At 29.7% G+C, this 24,418-nt stretch overlaps 1 protein-coding gene across 1 annotated transcript in view; it reads left to right on the forward strand.

Annotated features, from left to right (window-relative positions):
• Positions 1-3,696: 3,696 nt before the first annotated feature.
• The window catches only part of LOC129962791 (glucose dehydrogenase [FAD, quinone]-like), a 36,899-nt gene continuing 16,177 nt past the window's right edge, over positions 3,697-24,418 (forward strand). The window contains exons 1-7 of the mRNA XM_056076785.1: positions 3,697-3,853; positions 3,951-4,097; positions 7,527-7,729; positions 10,181-10,370; positions 11,533-11,664; positions 22,085-22,206; positions 23,913-24,080. Coding sequence (XP_055932760.1) covers positions 3,814-3,853; positions 3,951-4,097; positions 7,527-7,729; positions 10,181-10,370; positions 11,533-11,664; positions 22,085-22,206; positions 23,913-24,080 — 1,002 coding nt within the window. The 5' untranslated portion in view covers positions 3,697-3,813. The remainder of the gene's footprint in view (positions 3,854-3,950; positions 4,098-7,526; positions 7,730-10,180; positions 10,371-11,532; positions 11,665-22,084; positions 22,207-23,912; positions 24,081-24,418) is intronic.

Consider the following 24,418-nt stretch of genomic DNA (forward strand, 5'->3'; position numbering starts at 1 on the left):
ATTGTGGATGTCATGAAAATGGTGTTTTCTGTGCCTTTATTCTTCATTTGCGTTTCTCATTTTGGTTTTTCTATCATTATTCTTGGAGGTATTATCTTAAACGGTTATATGTTTGCTGGTAACTATCTAATGCTGATCAGAAAGGTTATGATACTACTGAGTACTTTTGCCGGTCTGCTTGCATTTTTGTGGATTGCAGGTGGTCTGCCAGATGAAGAGGAAAGAATGAAAGATGCCTTTCAAAGAAAAATACAAAAAAGACGAATTTCTCAGCCAATTTCGAATGAAATATGTTTGAAAAAGTATATGTCAGAAAAGACGAATTTTGTTTTTTCTATGTGCAACATAATCCATTTTCGTAGAAGTTCTATTGCGGCTCTAGCGGGAACAATTCTGACTTACACCATTGTTTTAGTCAGCAAAGATTGATTAATAGATGTCATAGGACACATTACACATAATTGGAAAGATATTAAGAAGAATCTAAACTAAGTGAAAGGCAGATTAACTTCATTTCTTTTTTTTTGCAGTTTTAATTATTTAAACGTGAATTTTTTAAATTTTTTTTAAAAATATGTTAAATTAAAGCATGAATTTTATACAAAAGACATTATTTATTTTATTTTCCACATTCACAAAATCGTGGTTTGAGTTTTTTGGGTACACTGCATTCACTTTTGTAGAAGTTGTATTGCTGTTGTAGCTGGAACAATTCTGACATACACCATTCTTTTAATGAGCGATGATTTATTAATTGGGGTCAAAGGTTGCATGTCTATATACAGTTGGAAAGATATTAATAAGTTTCCAATATAAATGAAAAGCAGATAAATTTCATTTCTCTTTTGCATTTTTAATTGTTTAAAACGTGTATTTTTTCATAACTTCTTAAATGGACTAAAATAAAGCATGAATTTTATGCAAAAGACATTATTTTTTTTCCACATTCTGGCGTAGTTCGGCTTTTCTGGGTGCATTGCTCTAGTATAAATTATATTGGGTCTCAAGGTAGAATAATTCTGACTTGCATCATTGTTTTTATCAGCAAGGATTAATAAATAGACTGCATATGTATACTGATCTAAATTAAAGGCAAAGGAATTTCATATCTTTTCAGCTTTTTTTTATTGGTTAAAGCGTGAAATTTTGCGGTATTTTAAATACGGTAAATTATGTCTTGAATTTTATACAAAAGACATTATTTAATTTTTTTTCCACCTTTTGACATAATTAGACCTTTACGGGTTCTCCTGCGATAAAAATGTCAATAAATCCCTATGTGTTTAGCTGACAAAATTATTACTTAGACCGTAGTTTCGAATGGAACATTTTGAATTAGCAAATTATTTTTATTTTGTGAATTCAAATTTATAAATTCATACTGAGAAATTAAAAGAACTGCAGAAAGTAGAAACGTCCGATAACTTTGGTATTCTATTCAGTATTGTTCATATTACAGACATCTTTACAGACAGAGCAAATGTTATTTGTAACAAATATATTTTTATTGCAAACACATATATATATATAACATTGCAATTTTTCGATATACGTGTTTAAACATCTTTCACCATATAGTATAAACACAAAAATATATAGTCCAATCAATTTTTGTGACATCGTATGGATCTCAAAAATAAAAATTTTAAAGCGAAATATATGTTAAAATGAATAACTTCCAATTCTGAAATGATACGTTTGAATTCAATTTTTCAGAAAATGAGAAGTTTTGAAATATTCTTTAAACGGCAGTTACATTGTAATAATTAATTAAATACAATTGGTAATGGTAATGATTTTTTTATACAAAATTGTATCTCTGAAAAATGGGTCAGTTCTTTAACAGACTCGCTAAGCAATGACTCGTTGAACAAATTGAAGTTTCTTTTCGTTTGAGATCCTTTCCTATTCAATAAAAATAACGAAGATACTCATTTAATGAAATGGTGTAAGCTAAAAAGAAATATAGAATCAAATACTTGAAAAAATAATCATATGAATGTACAAAAAATTTCTATGTGAAGGGAAAAAATACTAAGAAATTAGTCGATGTTTTAACAGACCGAGATTATCGGATCGAATTGAAGAATACACTTTTATTTACTAGTGATGTTCAATTAAAATATTACAACACGAATGGTACAATAAATTAATTCTTGATTACTAAGCAGAAAGTTAATAATGAATGTTTAAAACTTGAAATTATATGAATGTTTATAGAAAACTTTTCAACATAAGGTGAACAAATACTTTTCTAAACAAACACAAGTAGAAGCATGTCTAATATTATATTTATACAGCTGCTCTTAACCTTTATGTGTTGGCGTTACAGTTCAAGATTGAATGAATGAAAGAAAGATATCAGTTACCAGAAGTAGCAGCAGGCGAAGAAATTACATAGGAAATTAGAATTGAAATAAAATGAGAGCTTTTATACAGCGACAAAATTTTAAAGGAAAGCAATTTTGGCTACATAAACATGGTCTTCTTGCGGAAATACAAAGATATTTTTGTTGTTTGGGTCTTTGTTAGAGGTTATTAAACATTTTAGGAAAAGAAATTAATAGTCTTATGGACCGTAGAAGAAGAGAATATCAGAAATTTAATTTATAAAATGTCTTTCAGAAATTATATTTACTAAACGTGCCCAAGCAGCTCTTTTAATCTAATACGAGTTACTTCCATAAGGTCAAAAAAAGCAAGGATCAAAACAGTATATGTTTCAAAAAATGACTATAAAACATCAACAATAATAAAAATGACTATTGAGAAAAAAATATATAAAAATTTGTTACAGAAAAGAATTTTGAAGATCATTATAACATTTAATTAATATATAACATTATAATTATTAATTATTATAAAATAATACATAGTACTGTATAGTATCCTCGATAATCATCGGGGGGGGGGGGGAGATCCTCGATAAAAAAAGTAAAAAGGTCTTTCAACTTGAAACTATACTTGAGTTGTGTTATGTAAAATTTTATTCGAAAACATTTAGTAGAAATATCAAATTAAATATATGCAAGTATTTAATCTGCTATTTAGCATGTCTTCTCTTAATTGCAATTATATATCCTTTTTACACAAGATATAAATTGTATCCCCTTTTCAATGTAATTGATTCAAATTGTTCTCTTATATTGTTTAATTAATTTATGAGTTGTAAAAGTTTTAGCATATGTATTAAATTTAATGTTGATTTATTTCTTTATCTGATGGTAAAACATATATATTTCAGTAAGAGATTCTTCCAAAGTATAAATTTTGCTTATCCATCTAATAAATTAACTCTTGAAGACTATTGATAATCAATAAATTAATAATACCTATGGTGAAATATTTCAAATTTAAACATTATTTTTGAAATTTCTTATCCATTAGAGATTTTTACAACAACAAAAATACTTTCATAATTTTGAAACCAAGCTGTTCAAACTTACGTGCAAAGATTCGTGTGACTGTTTATTTAAACAAAATTTTATTGTATTCTGCTGAAACCACACTTACAAAATTTGTTTACTCTTTTATCCTTTGGCATGCTCCTAAGTTTTATGTTTCAGTAATTCTAGTTTTATCAAATATTTGAAGCAAATAAGTTAGAAGACAGGCACATTGCAAAATATTTCAAGAGGTAAAATGAAAATTGTGACACTTTGTGGAATTTATAAAACTCAAATCTCTACATTTATAACAGACTTGTGAAACATGTGGTTTCCAAATGCAGTTATATCCTGACATATCAGCGATTATAAAGCCAACACTATTAATCCTTTGTAGCAGTTTGGTGTGAGAACTGCAGTAGTAGTCATGGAGTGTGACTTGCAGATTTCCAATCCAGGGATACTAGGTAATAATTTTTTTTTTATTTCCTTACAGTAACTGACTTTAATATGCAACTTAACAAAAATTGTTTCATAAAAAATTAACTTGTCATTTCATTTCAGATACTCTGAATCTACCTTATGAGAGGTCTTTTCCTACTCCTTATGCAACTTCCCCACTTCTGCCATTGCTTATTCTTTCTCTACTGAGGCAGCGTATCGCTCCGAAAACAACGACAACTATCCATAGCAAGTATGATTACATTGTTGGTAAGTCTACAGCATTCTCTTATACATAAAAAAGATATTTCCCAAATTAAATACACAAAAAAATAGAATATACAGGATTATTTAAAAGTCATCAGATAAAATTTAAAGATAAGCCAGACTTAGAGAAAAAATAGCATTTTCTTAAAAATAGAATATGAAATGACAAAGACAGATAACGACGGAAATATTCTTTGCTGTTGAATTAAATAAAAGAATCTGCTTCTGATCCAAGGATTGCAGATCATTTGATCTAATTCTAGATAATCTAAATAGCAAACTGTTTGCTAGCACAAAGTATTGACACAAATTCACGCATAAAAAAATCTCTACTGTGTTAATTATAGAGATCGTGCAGGTCAGATTGTAAATCATTTAATTTCTATTTGAATTTTCGGTTCTATACAGATACTCAATTACAATAATCGAGTATCTGTATAGATATATTTCGAAAGTCAAATAATCGATTTATTGATATTTTCTCATTGATAGTATACAGTATTTTCTTAACTATTATAAATAATTTTTTCCGCATTAACCATTTCTCACAGGTGTATTTAATCAAGATTCCTTGTATAGATTGAGATATTCTATGTATGCAGATACAAATATGCAATAAAATATAACCCTTGTATGGTAAATAATTGCAAAGTTGTTGATAAAATTTTTATTATATAAAGAAAAAAAATGCATAGATTTTTTTTTTTTGTTTCCATTCATTGATTTCTTCGTCAAGAAAAAATAAAATAACAAAATAAAATTGAAATCTTAAATTAAAAATCGTTTTATATTATAAAGTTTAGTTTATAATGCTCGTATTTTAGTTTGAAAATAAAATACTAATTTATAAGAAAAATTATTTATTTGAAAAAGCAATGTAATTGACTTTTTTACTAGTCGAAAACGTATTGGCATGTTCCTGTATCATTTGGCCAGTAATTACTCTTGTCAGACACAGAAAAAAAGTAAAGTAAATTTGTCATCTTGAATTTTAAATTGTTATCCTGAATTATAAATAATTATCTTGAGTTTTATCAGTGCCTATCAAGCAGTTCAATTCTAATTAATCCTCCATCTATAATTATCAAGGTGTTAAACAAATTTATTAGCTTTAAACTTTGAGAAGGAAGAGAACATCTTCTTATCCGTTACCTCTTTTAGAACATGCAGTTGGATTAACTAATAACTTTATTTAACTCAGCTATCGTTCAAAATAGTTAATAAGTGTAAACTATTTTTGACGATTATTTTAAATTTATGCTTTCCATTTATATTTTAATATGTCTACTCGGAGATTTTGCAAGATTACTTATCATCCCAGTCAAAGACAAAAAATCACTCGAGCATTGATAAAGAATTTACAGTGTTCCCATTAAGAATAATGGGATTTATTCACAAAAATAATTTATCATAATCATTAAATAAAGCTATACATTTTTGTATTCACATAATGTATTTACTGTTTGTTGAACTTCTCCATGGCTAGATTACGCAGATTTTTGAGGGGGGGGGAGTAGGAATTCTAAAATTAACCATTCATCTATATGTTGTAATAACTTGTAGCAAGATAACTGATGAACATTTATTCATTTCCGATTAGTTGTCTGTAATGAGGTCATTCCGAAAATGTGAATATTTGTGCGAATTTGTATTTTTTTTCTGAAATTTATGTAAATTTTTCTACTTTATAAGAAGTATGGATATAACATAATTTTGCATATATGTTTTGGGCAATTCAGGTATATTTTAAATGCCTAATAAAGGGATAGTTATTTTTTAATTTATCGAATTCTCCCTTTTTATCATCTTATTCAATGTACTTTGCTTCATCAAATGTACGATAACATTATCAAAACTAAAACAATTTTATTTAAAGAGTTCGTTGTTTGTTTAAATTAATTCAGTATTATTTAAACTGCATTAAGAGAAAGAAGAGTATATTATATTTTAATTTTGATGGGCACGTTTTTCACTATTGAAGGACTTCTAATCTATTCGATTAGTTTAAAGTAAAACTCAATGGCGGATTTAGACGGATTGTGGTCCTAAGTAGTGAATATTATGATATATTTTAATAAGTTCATGAATTAGATTTAGCGTTCAACAAATGTGTTACTTAATCTAAATGTTAATGATTTATTTCAGGCTCAATTAATTCAATTTAGTATCACTGAAAAATTGTTTTACTTTTTTTTTGTAATTTTTATTTTGTAATACCTTTCAAAATATATCATTAAAAATGCAATACTTAAATTTTGACACTATGAAAAATTATTTTTTTTCATATTGTTTTCGGAAGATAGGGAAAAATGTCAAAATTCAACTTAATTTTTAATTAATTCCAATTCTAATTGAAATTTTTAAAAAAATTGTTCTGAGGTTCACATTACTACCTTCTAAGATATGTATGCGCCAAATTTGGTAGATGAAGATCAAAGGGTCTGATCTGCAGACTGCTAACACGCATGCACACATACGTACATTCATCTTTATTAATAATATATATTATTGAGTGTTCCCTATCCAAATTTGGGTACAATTATATTGAAAAACAGACCAGATATTTATATTAGATATAATAATTAAGTGTACGTAATGAAACAAAAAAAGTCTGATCAATTATACTTGAAAAAATGTTTTATCCTAGTATTTTATAATTCATAGAACATAACATAAGTTTAATCAACCTGCTTATTTTACCCTTCATTTCAATGCTCCTAGTATATAAATATCGTAAAATAGATAAAATAGGCTAATATAGTAAAATAGGCTAATAAAATTTTTATATGGTAAAATAGTGTAATAAAATTTTTTTAATTCACCTGCCTGTGGCTCCCTTCAACCGAATGGTCCTATGCTGCCTAGTTGAAAAGATAGGACAATATACTAATAAAATTGTCTTAATCAACCTACATTTTTTTCCTTTCAACTCAGTGGTTCTAATCTGCGTAGTATAAAAGATGAAAGAATAATCTTAGAACATTGTCCTCATCAACCTGTTTGTGGCTAATTTCAAACAAATGGTCCTATGCTGCCTAGTTGAAAAGATTGTATAATAAACTTATAAGATTGTCTTAATCAACTTAGCTGTGTTTTCCTTCAAACCTGTAGTTCTAGGCTGTGTAGTAGAAAAAATAATAAAATAAGCTAATAAAATTGTATCAATCACCCTGCTTGTGACTCCCTTCAACTGAATGGTTTTATGCTGCCTAGAAGAAATGATGGTAGAACAGGCAAATAAAATTGCCTTAATTATTGCTTGTGACTTTCTTCAGCTCAATGATATTACTCTGCGTTGTAGAAAATATAGTAGAACTTACCCTACATTTGCAAATTAAATTGAAGAGCCTTGAAGTGTGACTGATCTGTTATTTTTATATTATTTCCTTTTATATGAATTTCCTTCTGATTTTTTTTTTTTCTTTTTGCAAGTGGGAGCCGGTGCTGGAGGTTCAACAGTGGCCGCTCGCCTTTCTGAAATACCCAGCGTGAGCGTTCTAGTGGTGGAGGCCGGGCCGTCTCCACCTGCGCTCAGCGGTATACCGGGTATCTCTAGATATTTCGTTGGCTCTGATTTGGATTGGAAGTATCAGACTGTACCTCAGAGGAATGCAGCCAAAGCTAGCGTTAACAGGGTAGGTTGAACTGTCTTTCCTTACTTGAATCTTGTATTCATTAAAAAAAACTCATTAGCTTTGTTAAAATGAGAAATCAGCATAAAATGAGAATCTGAGCTCATGATTGAAAAAAAAAAATTCTGAGAAGCTTATTCGCTTAATTGTAATCTAAATTATATGACACCTTCTGTTTTGGAAATATATTGCAATATTGATTTCATTATTAGTTTGTAGTGAATGCCTATCATAAATCATATATATATACATATATCATAAATCATATATACTTATCATAAATCTTATCAGATATCTGTAAACTGCTGCGTGTGACGTAATTCAGGTATGCTTCTAAAAAAGCTATTTTCTCTCCTTTTCTTCGGAATGCTTTCGCACACTACCTCGATTAAGCTCGTAGTTAAAATCAAATGTTTAATTTCTTTAGTAAAATTGTAAATAAAATTATTTTTCTGAAACATCCCAAATAATTGAGTCACAACAAATGCATGCTACCCCGATTACGACTAGTTGAAATGTTTCTGGATTCCACGTAATATATTTATCGTATTATGATGTCTGTGGGGGACTTCATTTTAATTGAAAGATTCAAAAAATATAGTTATTCATTGCCGTAACCTCGCTAATTAAAAGCAGCAAAGACATCATTGACATCACAGACTGCGCAGAAAAAAAAATGAAGTCCTTAAAAGAACTTCATATGAATAATAAAATTAAATAATGAAAATAAGTGAATATTAAAATAAAAATATAGTAAATAAGTAAAAAATAAAAAAAGCAAATAAAAATAATTAAATAAATAGATTGAGGATTCCAAAATGTAATGAAATTTGATTTATTGAACAATTTCACACTCATTAAAACAAACAAAAATATAGGAAAAAAATTATTTCTTGACTTTTTTATTTCATTTAATGTTATTGTCCACATTTGCAGGTAAGCTTTATTGTATTATATTCTATACTGTATTCCGCTTTTGTTTGTTAAAGTTACAAGTTTACTAAAATTATTTTTTTACTTGCTGATTTTAAAAATATAATAATTATTATTGTATTTTCATCAGTTATTAATTAAAAAACATTTATTAAAATAATTAAGTATTAAGGGTAAATTTTTGAATTTTTTAGACCCTTTCTTTAATTTTGATTCTTTTTAACCTCTCCTTTTAAACTCTACTTTTCAGGTTCAATCTGATAAAGAAAATAACATTTTGATTAAACAATTGCAACTTTTGATAAACAGATGGAGCTTATTAAAATGTTTTGTACTGTTTTACCTAGTTAAATTTTGGAAAATACTGATCTCACTTTTGATTAAAGTTCCAATCTTGAAAGAACTAAGTTTAAAGTTGAAGCTGGGAAGCAAGCCTATCAATATAACAGTATGAAATACCAATAACAAAGAAATATTAATATGAAATATCATGTTATTTGCTGGTGTTTACTATAAAGCAATTAATCAACCGACTATCTATCATAATGTTCTATTCTGTGCTGCTTATTCTATTATGACAATTTCGGCTATTTCCAGGAATCAGATGCTTCCACTTAATTTGTTACCTTTTAGCTGTTACTTTCCTAAAAAACCATTCCACACTATAAGAAATCCGAATATTAACCGAAAACAACATAAAATGCCAGAAGAGCTTTTGAGAAAATATCTAAAATATGTTCAAATAATCGACACAAATTCTAACATATATAAAAATAATAAGTCTAGAAACCTAAGTAATTCCTTAATATATATCAGACACTTTTCTAGACATTTAGAGCTACATTTTCAACCAGTGAGATTGGTCTACCAAAAACTTTCTCTCGCACTGTCTAATAAACTTGCCATGCCAAAAAACGCCTAATATTGCGTTGGCTTACAATAGCTATGAAATATTAACTTTTAGCGTGAATTTACCTTTTTTACTAATTCTATGATGTCATCCTTGGCGAGTTATTTGGCGATTAATCCCTGGAATACATTAATAGCATCCAAAAATCGAATTTCCAGTTTCAGACACGATTTTCTCAACCGATCGAAACAAAGTTCAATAGCCAAGTTCAAAAATAAAATATTGAAATAAAATGAAATTGTAACGATGTAGGAAACACAAAGATAATTTTCCTTACAATTTATGTTAAAAATAAGCAATATCCTTTCAAAAATACAGAACAATAATTTATCGATAAGTAATACTTGACTAAGAATAAAAAAATAAATTAGTACTTATTTCAAATTATATAAATTATAATTAAATAATTCCCGCGGGCATCAGTGACCTTTTGATAGGATCTAAGCTTCAAAACCAGAGATTCATGGATTTGAAGCAAGATTTTTTCCATAGCTTTGCACTGCACCCATACCTATTTCACATCAAAAATGTCTTCTCATTCAAATTTGTAAAATTTGTTAAATATTCACTCTATTACTCAATATGGTTATAAATTGTCTTATTCTATACAGCAAATCTATTTTCCAAGTGGTAAAGGTCTTGGAGGAAGTAGTGTCATAAGTGGCTCAATCTATCAAAGAGGTAATTATAAGATTTACGATGAGTGGGCAGCTCAAGGTGCAACAGGTTGGAGTTTCGAGGAAGTGTTTCCGTATTATCTGAAACTTGAAGATAACCGGAATCCCGAATTCGTAGAAAACGGTAAGATCAGTAAATTTTCAAATTTCTATGGCGTATCGAATAACTCTTCTTTATTCCAAATTAAAATTGAATAAAATAATTTTGATAATCAAATGTTAGATTAAGACTGGTTTTGTTTTTACCCATCGTATAGCTGTGAATGGGTAACAATAGAAATCAAATTTTGAAATATGAAAATTAATACAAATAATAATTTCCATAAATAATGAAGTAAAGAGTTCGTCAATTTATAAACAATCAGTTACTTAAAGGGGGGGGGATGTTTGTATATGATAAATTTCAAATCAATATGCAAAAGAAATATCCATAGTAGAATTGCTAGATTGTAAAGAGAACAAATAAAGAACAGAAAGAACTAGAGCAATAGAAATTTCCAGATCAATATGCAAAGGAAAAAAAACAAAGTAGAATTGCTAGATTGTAAAGAGGTCAAATAAAAAAAAATAACTAGAGCAATAGAAATTTAAAGAAAAATATTCATAGGAAAAAAACCGTAATAGAATTGCTAGATTGTAAAGAGGACAAATACAGAACGGACAGAACTAGAGCAATAGAAATTTCCAGATCAATATGCAAAGGAAAAAAACAAAGTAGAATTGCTAGATTGTAAAGAGGACAAATAAAAAACAAAAATAAATGGAGCTATAGAAAAATTAATATCTAACAAATTATGTATTCTTATTGTATTATCAACACTGGGGGAATTGATAATATAGTAAGAATTATATATATTTAATGCTGAATTTCTTTAAATACACAATATACACTTTTCTTTTAATCATACGTGTTCAAAATGTACACAATATACTGTGAATTTTGTACGAAATACACAGAATTCACAGAGGATGTTTATCATTTTAATACAATCAATCAGATTTGCTGTGAAAAAAATTATTTTTCTTTACTTTTTGATGAAATGTATTATAATTTTATTATTCAACTCAATGGAGAAAATGCTGACGGTGTTTTATTACTTTCATTTTGTCCTATAAAATATCATATGCATATATACGTCAAACCTGATACTTTACTGAAAGAACAGAATTTTTCAGTAACAATTTCTGAATACGTTGAGTAAACGGTATTTAGCATATTTCCAATAGACTATGGTTAAAGGATTCAATTTCAACTAAAAAAAGGGCCAATCGTCATATATTTTTAGGTTATCATTCTACTGGTGGTCCTGTAACTACTGAAAGACCAAGATATAATTCAGAATTAAAAAGTGCAATTTCAGAAACTGCAAGACAGTTGGGTTTTCATATTGTTGATACTAATGGACGTCAACAAACTGGTGAGTAACTTTCTTTTCTGCTGATAATCCTTTGTACGAGTATGTTTATTCGTTTTCATTTAATAATACGTTCGTCACAAGAGTCAACTGCTTCTTCATTCTTTTATCTGAACCAGTGATTAATTCCCCGATGACATTCTCACACAAAAGTCTTTCAGTAATTTAGAAACTAAGCGCCGTTGACGACCAACTTGTCCACATAGATTTTTTAATGTTAGACATTTAAACCCTAATATAGAAAGCATATTTTTAAAAAAGTTTCAATTTGTTGTTTGACCGAAAAACGCGAAATGAATTCAATAAAACAGAGAAAATTATAAATTACTAATAAAATGTTTTATACTATGAAATAAAAGCAAAATTGAAAATCTTACTTCAGAATTCACATTCAGAAAAAAATATTCTTATATTTATTTTGTTTTTCAAACCATTAAAAATTCATTTTTGCTAATTGTAAAAATAAAAAAAAATACTTTTTAGTATATGAGCTTATTATTTGATAACTAATTCACACGTAAATTTTTTACTGAAAATTTAAAATATAAAAAAGACAAAGTAAAAATTATCTGCTATTTCTAGTGTTCTAGTGAAATTTTTAATTGATTCGTAAATCTGAGAAATTTAAAAAAAAGTATCGAAATTAAATTAATTTTATGTACAGAAGTAAAATGCAAAATATTATATATGTTTAAAAAATGGCATAAACGTTTCCATCTTTTAGCCAAAGATAACTATTTTTTATTCGTCTCAACTGTTATTCTTATCCTGATAATTTTTCGTTTCATTTCGTATCAAAAACTTATAAATAACATAAAAGGTACCTTGCTTAAAAGGTTCTGTAAAAATGAAATCTAAAAAGAAAATTGAAACCTGTTATAGCAAATTTCAAGTTATCGTGTGAGAACATTACTTATTTTTAAAAAATCCGTTGTATCAATCCGGCAGAAAATCATCATGCTCTCACATGACTCATATTTCTCAATTAGAAGCGATAATTCAAAATCAATCGAGTTTTTAAAAAAATTTTCTCGAGGCATTTTTTTTTTTTTTTTTTGGAAAAAACAGTTTTAACTGGTTTGTAAAAATCATGCGACTATCAGATTACGCAAGCGTCGGTATTTATAAAATGATTATATATATATATATATATATATATATATATATATATATATATATATATATATATATATATATTATCCCAAAATCATTTGTGCGCCAAAAATTTATTTCGAGGCTAGAATTTTTTTTCCAGCGAAACTCCGGTTTAAACCGATTTGAAATAATCACTTGACCAGCGTATAGCGCAATCGTCAATTTTTAGAAAAGCGATGTTTTTTTGTTTTTTTTCTCTCATCTCAAAACCGTTTGAGCTTCACAACTTTTTTTTGCCATTTAGAAAAATTGTGTGTGTGTGTGTATATATATATATATATATATATATATATATATCGGTGCTAGGTGCCGTTCTTCACAGTAGCATATAAGGAAGCAAACCTGCAATCCCTCAGTCATTTGAGCTGCGATCGCCCGTAGAGGAGTATGGAACGTTTTATGAACACGGAACTGACAGATATGCACTTATGGATTGGCAGAAGGAAATGTAAGAGCGGCTGAAAGGTTGCATCGAGAATGGTACTCACAGAGAGATGCACCTGACTACCGGATGTTCAGTAATTTGCATCATAATTTGTGTGGATATGGATCGTTACGTGGTAATAGACATAGTGAGGGCATATTGACTTTAACTCCCAGGATGGAGGAAAATTTCCTGGATACCGTTAGAAGGAATCCGAGTGAAGGAAAGAGTATGAGCCGTCGCTACTGCCGATGGAGTGTTCATCGTGTTTTGCAACCTGAAAGCTTACGCAAACCATCTGCAAAGAGTACAGTTATTGCTCCTCGTAGATTGTCCTCCTCCTGAACGTTTTGCACGGTGTTATCTCGATCAATGTTGCAAGATGCGAATTTTCCATCCTATTTTTTAATGACGGATGACGAGATGGATTTTCAACTACCACAATGCGCATTTTTGGGCTGGTGAGAATCCCCATGGCATAAGACCACATGCTGCTCAACATCGCTTTTCAGTGAATGTTTGGGCTGATGTGGTTGGTGACGTCTTTGTCGGGCCGTATTTGTTGCCATAGCCACTAACATCTGCACAATATATTATCTTTTGCCAGAGGTTCTACCAACATTACTTGACCTTGTACCACAACATATCAGACACCATATGTGGTTTCAACATGATGGGGCACCTCCCCATTATGGAAGATGTGTTCATGAAAATTTGAATCAGGTGTTTGGTCGTGGTGGACAAGTTCCCTGGCCATCACGCTCTCCGGATTTAAACAGCATCGATTTCTTTCTTTGGGGTGCGCTGAAAAGTGATGTGTACGCAACACCTGTGGATTCAGAAATGGATCTGGTTGCAAAAATCGTCTGCGCTGCTGCGGATATCCATTAAAATCCGGGTATATTTGAGAGAGTTTGCCAGTCTATGGTTCGACGGTGTAACGCATGCATCGCTAACAATGGTGGATACTTTGAACATCTTTCGTGACATTTTCAAATATCATGTACCACAGCAAATGTAATATCTTTGATCTCAATCTTGTATCTCTTCATTTCTTGTACCTGCCATACTACTTTCCCGTGACGTTTCAGACCACGGGTAACTATGCAACTCTGAATCCTTATAATGTAATATAAGGATTCTTTGACACTTTTGGAATTTTTATGTTTTCTAACTTTGTATGCTTATAGAAAATGTTACGTATCACAAAATGCAAAATCTTACATATCCTTTTAAAAAGAATTTAATGCTGATTTCAATACGAAAAAAAAGTTGAGTGGCAATAATTACCGAAAAACATTAGATGCCGATGACAGTAGCGAGTTATCAGTACTTAGTAGGGTAGCCTTTGTTTTTTATTAAAACTTCACACTGAGGTTTCATTGAGCTGAAGAGAGTTTAAAGCTCTTCCTTTGTTATTGCTTGACACCATGAAACAATCATAGCTTCAATTAATTCTTTTTTATTTGATGAATGCTTCATATGTAGAAAAGTTTTCAAAGGGTGCCAGAAGTTCACAATAGTTTTGAGGTCAGGACTGTTTCCTCTTCATGATAATAATTCAATGCTCTTTGTACTAAACCACTTTTTCGATATTTCTGTTAAGTGAGAAGGAGCTGAATCCTGCTGAAAAATAAATGGTGCTTTGTTATGAAAGCGATTACTGATGGAAAGTGTAAGTTTTGGCTCTAGAATAGTATTAATGTATTTTCTTGCATTTAATGTCCCATTGATAACATGAAGAAAAGTTTTCAAAGGGTGCCAGAAGTTCACAATAGTTTTGAGGTCAGGACTGTTTCCTCTTCATGATAATAATTCAATGCTCTTTGTACTAAACCACTTTTTCGATATTTCTGTTAAGTGAGAAGGAGCTGAATCCTGCTGAAAAATAAATGGTGCTTTGTTATGAAAGCGATTACTGATGGAAAGTGTAAGTTTTGGCTCTAGAATAGTATTAATGTATTTTCTTGCATTTAATGTCCCATTGATAACATGAAGAAAAGTTTTCAAAGGGTGCCAGAAGTTCACAATAGTTTTGAGGTCAGGACTGTTTCCTCTTCATGATAATAATTCAATGCTCTTTGTACTAAACCACTTTTTCGATATTTCTGTTAAGTGAGAAGGAGCTGAATCCTGCTGAAAAATAAATGGTGCTTTGTTATGAAAGCGATTACTGATGGAAAGTGTAAGTTTTGGCTCTAGAATAGTATTAATGTATTTTCTTGCATTTAATGTCCCATTGATAACATGAAGAAAAGTTTTCAAAGGGTGCCAGAAGTTCACAATAGTTTTGAGGTCAGGACTGTTTCCTCTTCATGATAATAATTCAATGCTCTTTGTACTAAACCACTTTTTCGATATTTCTGTTAAGTGAGGAGCTGAATCCTGCTGAAAAATAAATGGTGCTTTGTTGGGAAAGCGATTACTGATGGAAAGTGTAAGTTTTGGCTCTAGAATAGTATTAATGTATTTTCTTGCATTTAATGCCCCATTGATAACATGAAGACCAATACCGTTTGTCGACATGCATGACCAAGTAAAAACACTAACTGAGTTCTTCATAATTGTCTGAATACATTCAGGATGTAGCACTTCGTCTATTCTATATCTTACATATTTTCGCCATCACTACCGAATAACAATATCGTTGTTTCATCACTCCGTATAAGTTGTGGCTTCTGATCATCTGTCAAATTAATGTGTTCCTTTTCCCATTGTATTCTTCTTATACGCTGCTATAAATTGAGATAAGGCCTTTTTCTTTGAATTCTACCTCTCAGTCCAAACATCCAATAATCTTCTTCTGATTGTTCTTAAGCTCACATAAATGCCAGCTTCATTTAATTGACTTCTGATGGCCTCTGATGGCATTCTTCTATCTTGGAGGCATAGTTTTTTTATTCTTATGTCTTCAACTGATATGGTGCACCTTTTTTCATCCATTTCCTATTTTTTTGTGTTTTATAGAATTTGTCTCCTGATATCGCAAACAACTTCCGGATTCCATGTGTAGTCACTAAACCACCCACCTGTCTTGCAATTTCAGCATAGGAAAGATCACATTCATGTAAAACAATAATATTAGTTATCTTTCTAGGTGTCTAATATATTCTTTAATTTGATATCATTGTTTCTTAACTAAATATCATAAATACTTACAAAAATTCCAACAAAATATAAAAATGTTTTAAAAAATTTCTAACTAAATACCTAATTTGATTGCATAAGAAACAGTCTTTCTTCTACAGAAAAAAGCACTATAACTTATTCCAACTTTAAATATAGTGTCAGCTTCTGCTAGCTGCTATTAACATTTGATTGGTTCCCAGAAAAAATGCAGAAATTTGTCAGGAAAGTTAGAAATTACAACACTTCACCACTGTGTTTCTTATTCAGGTAAAGAAAAAATACATTTTTTATTCTATTGCAGATATTTGAATTTTGCTTTCTGCATTGAAATCGGCATTAAATTATCTTTAAAATTATATGAAAAACTATGCATTTTGTGAAATATAACATTTTCTATAAGCATTCTGAAGACAATTTCGGCCACTACTATATATATATATATATATATATATATATATATATATATATATATATGTCAACTTGTAACTTTTTGTTGGCGATAAGTCGCCAAATATGACAACCGTCTTTTATCAATTTCTGATAACGCTAAAAGCGAAAAATTGACGCACCATAAAAATAAAATTAATTCCCCAATTTTGCCCGTGCATTTTGAAGCTTCAAAAACCCCAAACCAAAATAACATCAGATTCTCACAAGATAATAAATGGAAAAAGCATTATATAGAAATGAAATTTATAAGATGTGATTTTAAGTTTCCGGATATTTCAAAACCATTTTCGTGAGAATAGTTTTAGAACATATGACCATTCATTTCCATCTATAGTTATAGCGATTTCCCATCACATGGATTTAATTTTGTTTCACGCCTTTTTTTTAAGTCGAATTTATCTCCTTTCCTCTTAGTGAATAGTTTTTGTAATACGTATTCAGAAAATTTCTTATGATATTTTATAGCATTATTAAGTAGCGAAGCGTTGAATTAAGCTATAAAAACGTTCAATGAATTAATCTGAAACGTTCTTAAAGGGATTTGTGTACATTTGATTATTGCCATTTGACAATAAGTAATAAGAACGATTTATGTACCATGTATGATTGCATTATATGTTAAAATAATATATACAGATAGTTAGATTTCAATAATAGATCAGAAGACAATAAGGTTAAAGAAAATATCTAGTTACTGGATATTCATTCTTAAATCTACATTTTAATACATATGTTTTGTGCATAAAATATTATGAAATATATAAAATTATATTGAAACTTACAATGCATCTGTTAATGATGAACGAGTGTATTCGTATGAGTGTGTATGTTAAAAGGTATATCATAAGCATAATTATACTTTTAACTATTATACTATGGGAAATAACTCTATTAGAAATTGTCATGCACCAAATAAACTGAACAAGTGTTAAAGTAACTGTTGAAATTGCACCATCTTAATATCTGCTACACTTAGGAGTTTAAAGATAAAAAAAAATATGATATGAGATTTAATTGAAATTAAACTTTTCCAATATTTTCAGTAAAGCAGCTGGTCCTCAAAAGCTGCAAGTAATAAATATTTCACAATCTTGGCAGCTGTGTATTCTTAATGTCGCGTCAAATATACCGACAATCCTCATAAAAGACTTGTTTATCTGTACAATCATGGTATGAAAATACCGGATTCCGTAATGGACTGGATTGTAAAAACACTACTGAAATCAACGTCACTGTACAGAAATGTGAATAGAGTTTGTACTCTGTAAATATTAGCCAAGTAGCAAGGATCTTAAAAAAGGTAAGTAATCTCGTTGTGCTTTCAACTATCAAAGAGATGATTGAAATATATACGATGAATGGATAGCTCAAAGTGCAATAGGCTGGAATTTCGAAGAACTCTTTCCAATTTTCTGAAACTCAAAGATAACTAGGTTTACGAATTATGATTTAACAATTTTTGAAAATTTTCTGATATTCATCAAGTTCTAAATAGTGCTATTTTATTTAAAAGCAAAGATGACACAATATTCAGATAGACGGAATTCAAAATTTTTGAGAGGGAGGCAAAATGAAAATGTTTTAAAAAATAGAGATTCTTCAAAGTCTTAGGTTCTAATTCTCTCATCAGTATAATATGTTTAGTTATTTATTATTATTATTAATAAAAATAGATCATGAATCTAAATGTATGAATAACTGATTGATATTAGAAGTTTTGAATAAAACATAACTCTGATTATTTATAACTACTGGGAGCAGCAGAAAAAACGGACAACAATTTTTAATATAACTTTATTACAAGTAAATAATTTAACAAAATATAACAAATAATAATAAATGTAGACTTGCAAATAAATAAATTTAATTGGTTTCAAAGTGGTCGCCTTTTGTAAGAATTCGGAGGTTCAAACGCTTATTGAAATTTTCATCAATGGGCCGCAAGTCTTCTACTTTTAATGTGTAGCGATTGGAGATAGGGAGGACCAAACTCGCAATGTTTGGGTTCGTAGCCGAGTAACAAGACCACAAGACAAAAGCATTTACTTGTGTCCCGTAGCTGTTATATGGCTTATAAAGCTTCACCACATTACTCCCCCTCCAGTGAGTCGGAGGTGAGACGAACGATATTTTGTCCTGTTATTGCTGTTATTAGTGGTGATAATGACTGTTGCACCTTACCCATTTTTATTGGCTGATTACTTATTAGCTTTGATTTTTATTTATTGGCTGATTATTTAACAGCTTTGATTTTATTTATTTGGCTGAATATTTATCAGCTTTGATTTTGTTTATTTGGCTGGATATTTATCAGCTTTGATTTATTTATTGGCTGATTATTTATTAGCTTAATTTTTTTAGGGTAGAGGGCGCCAAACAGCTGTACGAAGGTTGCGTATTTTTCGTCGCCGGGTCACCAATGTTGTGTTCGGGTGTCAACAAAAATAAAATGCAGACAAACTTACTAAAAATCTAATTTTTTTACATTATAGATAATAGTACCAAATTTACATCAACTTATTTTCATTCAAATTCTAGCATTGTTTTTTAAAACACAATTTCAAAAGTTCCAAAAATATCACTGTTGAAAATCTCAATTTAAAACTATTTCAAAAATAATATTTATAATTATTAAAATAATCGTTAGTTACTTTTAAATAAAATATTTATGATTAATGTCACAGCATATATCATAACTTTTATAAATTATTTACAAAGTGTTATGGAATTAATGAGACCAAAAGAAACTCAACGAAAAATTCATCCTAAAATATTTGTGCATAAATGTTTAAAATCAACTTCTCACGTTTTCATTCGCATTGATAGAGTGTGAAAGCCAAGTTTAAGCCTTTATGAAGGTTCATATTTTGTTATCAGCCATACACCAAACTATTTTACTCTGAGGGTAAGGACTAAAGAAGTGAATGTAACTATAGACAGAATAAAGCCAGTATATCTACTACCACAAGAAAATTCTGAAGAGGAGCAGCTTACAACTCCAACTTGAGTGAAGATTACGCCTGCGCCACAACCAAGATTCAAATCAAGAAATCTGTGTCTCAACCTGATCTTAAAATAGCTTTAAGACAATCTCGAACTGGTAGAATTATTAAGACACTATTGAGATTCAAAATTTAAATTCTGACTTATTTCCTACTTTATAGTACTATTAAAATATTTGCTTTCTGCTTTCTAACGTAACGTTCGTTACTGGTAGAGGAGTATATGTTGCGATTCGGTTAGTAGTATGCCCAGTTTCCACATGATATGACATCTGGAAAATGCGCTTGCCTCACTATTGTGCCTTTTTGACCTTGTGAGCTGGTGCGGAGTCTTGTTGAAATTCCCAGTTTACATTGCCGAAGTGCTTTTTGGCCCATAGAAATACAGCAGCTTCTAGAATGTCTCCCTGGCACATTTTTTTTTATTTATTTTAATGCTTTCTTCCACAAAAACCAGAGGTGTTTTGCCGCTTCCGCAACTTCCGCCCCAGACCATGATCGATTTTGGATGTTGGCGATGTTCAACAATTGTTGATGTACTTGGAGCATCTACAGACCAGATCCTATCTTTCTGGGAGTTATGAGCTTGTTAAACGTTAAAGATTTTCTCATTCGTGAAAAGAAATCTCTCCCAGCACTGATTCTCAAAAGTGTTCGGTATCTTTTGAGTCTCAGGAGTTCGTTTTCTTTAGTGAGAAGCTGAACTTTTTGGAACTTGTAAGGCTTCATTTCAAGCTCTGTTTTTCACATTCGTAGCTCTGATCGGTCACTTATTAGCATTTCACCTGCGGTCTTTCTCATGGAATCCCTCGGATTTCACTGGACTTGCTTTTTGATGGCGATACGGCTATTGAAAACATACGTTTCATACGTTCATTGTTCAACATACGTTTTTGTTCACTTCCTGGAAGCTAACAAGCTCTTTGAAATGACAAATTGCATCAGACACCATTTGCCGAGATATATTCAGCAAACGAAAGATTTCACACTATCGTTTTCCTAGCTTAAACAACTTTAAAATAGCAGATCTTTTGCTTAACAATATAAAAAGGCCGCAGTGACCTGGTGGTAAGGTCTCGGCTTGTGAGCTGTAGGGTTTCAGGTTCGAGACTCGATGCCATCCAAGAACCGTCGTGTGAGGGGATCTATTGCACGTTAAATCAGTCATGCCAAACGTCGTTATGGAATAATTTCTAATAGAATGTTAATTATGGTTTAATATCAATTAATTATTAAGGGAAAATTGATGTCCTTGCTCCCATAATACCGTGTTCTTAAGTATCAAATTGTGACATAATTTGATACTGTCATACTGTTGAATTTTCTGATATTGACAGAATTTGATACTGAATCTTATATTCTGCCAAAAATCAATTTGCACAATCTTTATCTAATTAACATAACATAAAAATTGTGTTATACTAATAATTTTGACCTGTTCTATTAATTTTGCTCATGAATCATACTAATTTATTCAAATTCTATAACATGACATAGCTACTAAAAAGGCAATTGTCCGGTACTTTTATTACCTAACTTTTGAGACACTGTTACTTCAGTTTCTAATTTTTCGTAGATATTAAAAACATCTTACTTTCTCTAATATCAACAATAGAAAAAAAATCACTCCGTTAAATATTTAATGAAAGAAGGAATATCTTTTGATTGTCAGTATAATATTGAAAACTATCAGTAAAAACTATGCAAAAAAAATTTCCAAAAATTAGAAAATATTTCATAGGAAATGGCATATTTAAAAAGACTTTTAAAAGATTTATTTCAAAATGGTCCTAAAAATTAGTTTTCTGCGATGATATTTTCTGGATTTATTCTGGAAAAGAAATCTTAATTAGTTTTTAATTAATTAAAATTCCGACTGAAATTTCGAAATTATTTCACCAAAATATATCCATGCCAAATTTAGTTGCTCTAGACCGAGCGATCTTGTAGAAGGTCAATATATGCCTCTCAAACTGTTCCATATATACCATACAGACTATCAGACTGTTCCTTTATTAATAGTATAGATATCACTTAAGAATTTGTTTCTTGATATAGGATAATTATACTTTTTAAAAATATATTGCAAAGTATGACCGTATATGGCATTTTTTTTTGTATTAGTCCTTTCTAAATCTAATAAATTTATTGATATGATAGGATAATATCAGATGAATTATCAGAAACTTCTGTACCCTATTATTAATATTTCATTCCCTGAATGTAATACCCTGTTTCATTAATATTTCTTAATTTTTTTCAGGTTTTAGTGACTTCCAAGCATACACCAGAGATGGGCAGAAGCATAATTCTGCAGAGGAATATCTGGTTCCAGCAGAAAACCGCACAAACTTGGATATTTTAGCTAATGCTCAAGTTACTAAGGTTAATATAGCGCCACTGGGAATTGAGATTTTTGTTTCTATACACTGATAAAAATTATATTTCAGTTTTAAAATTTAATCAATAATAAGAAAATTGTTTTTTATTCCGATTTTAGAATGAGAAATTTCAATTTAATACTTTTTTGTTGAATAATTTAATTATGTGTTGATTTAGTGAGCTTAAGTCAGTCATAATTTAATACATAATTGTTAATAATATTTTGTTTGTTTGACTTGTACTAATTATAGTTTATTTGTTAATGTAGTATCAATACAATTTTACTCAATTTTGTTCTTTTATTTGCTTTGAAATATAATATGTGACCATACTTTCTTGTATAGAAATTCTACAAAAGGCTATATGTGTCTGTTAACTCTTAGTTAAAACATGAAATTGTCTGGTTTAGGAGTTCCCAAACTTATTTACATTGCGATCCACATTTTCATGTTCTCTTAATTAAAACATGAAATTGCCTAGTTTAGGAATTCTCAAATTCATGAGCATTGCGACAAATATTTTCGAAATCAAACCTATTACAATCCGCTTTACGTTTGGCGTATGAAATTTATATAAAATTTAAAATGTTATTAATATTTATTGATATAAAAATTAAGATAATGTTTAAAATCATTTTATAATACATAATTCTAAGCGATAAATCTCTTTAAATTGTATTTCAAGGTTAATTATATTTTAGTTCGAAGACATGTTCGCATATTAGAAAGCATTGTGCATTTAGTTTGATATTGTTTAACTGATTAAAGTAAAAACTAGCCGGTGTCCTGGCATAGGGGTAGCGCGTTTTCCCCGGGATCTGGGCGTTCTGGGTTCGAGTCACGGATCGGGCATGGTTGTTCTTCATCTGTTTTGTCTGTGAGATATGTGAATGTGCCCCCCTGTAAAAAGGGGATGTGCAAGCGAATGTGATGCATGAGTAGCTAAGACGTACTCTTGGTTCTAGCTGGCGCTACTAAAAAGCCAGAGACGCACCCTCGGCATAAAATCGCTGCCTTCGTCAGCGAGCTTGTCCATGGCAAGTACCATTAGAATCAAAAATAAAAGATTTATAAAAAGTCACCTTTTTATTCTAAATATTTTAAAAGAAAATAAATAAGATAATTTAGATAAAAAGAATTAATGCCATATTTGAAATTTCTATTTGCTAATTTTTTTACACTGACAATACATTTTTTTCTGTTTTATCTCAATATTTTTTAAATTTAATGTGATATCTAATATTTAAGCAGTCATTTGAAGAAAATTGTAATTTAATTGTAATCTTTTTTAAGGCATGGAATCAGATTAAGGAAACCTTAATCTTTACATTTAAGTACTTTTATTCCAAAAGATGAAAAATACTTTTACGATTTTTTTCATTATTGAACAGTTTGTAAGTCTTAAAATATACAAGAAGATATAATTCTCGTATTATTTTGCGTGCTTGACAAAAATTCATATATTTTCAATACTTTAAAAAAAACAATTTTAAGTGGAAAATTGCTAGAGAATTTTGAGAATAGTTTTATTCTCAAAAACATACAATACTCCATCAGATTCAATAAATTCTTCGTAAATTTAAAAATAACAAAGGTATATTAATCATTTATGAATTGTACAATAATTGTACAAACTAAGTAGATTTTTAGACGAAAAAAATGTATAATTTGATTTGAACAATTTTAAATGTTTTTATTTTCTTCTCTAAGATTATAATAAATGGCCACCGCGCTGTTGGAGTTCAGTTTGACTACGGTGGCTCTACGTATAGGATCCAAGCCAGGCGTGAAGTCATCGTGTCTGCTGGTACTGTAAATACTGCGAAACTTCTGATGCTCTCTGGAATAGGACCTAAGAATCATCTGCAGAGTTTACAGGTCTGTTGCACTTTCTAATTTTAAATTTTGAATCCAAATATAATAATACAGATTTCGAAACAATAAAAGGCTTTGGAATTAAAATACGTGATGCTTCACCGAGGTGCTTGAAAGTTATCTGCAGAATAATTTTTCACAAGAAATAGAAATGATAATTAAATTTAGCTTGATGAATTCAAAGGCAATCCATTAAATGTAAAGTGAATAGAAAGCAGAAGAAGTAGAAAATTTCTCCGTCTGCATTTTGAAGATACATAAAAAATGTACGTAGTTTATAATAAATGAAAGAAAGTGGAGATAACATTAGAGGCAAGCTTTTTAAATTCATGAACAGGATA

The sequence above is a fragment of the Argiope bruennichi genome, chromosome 3, assembly GCF_947563725.1.
Source record: "Argiope bruennichi chromosome 3, qqArgBrue1.1, whole genome shotgun sequence".
NCBI lineage: Eukaryota > Metazoa > Arthropoda > Arachnida > Araneae > Araneidae > Argiope > Argiope bruennichi.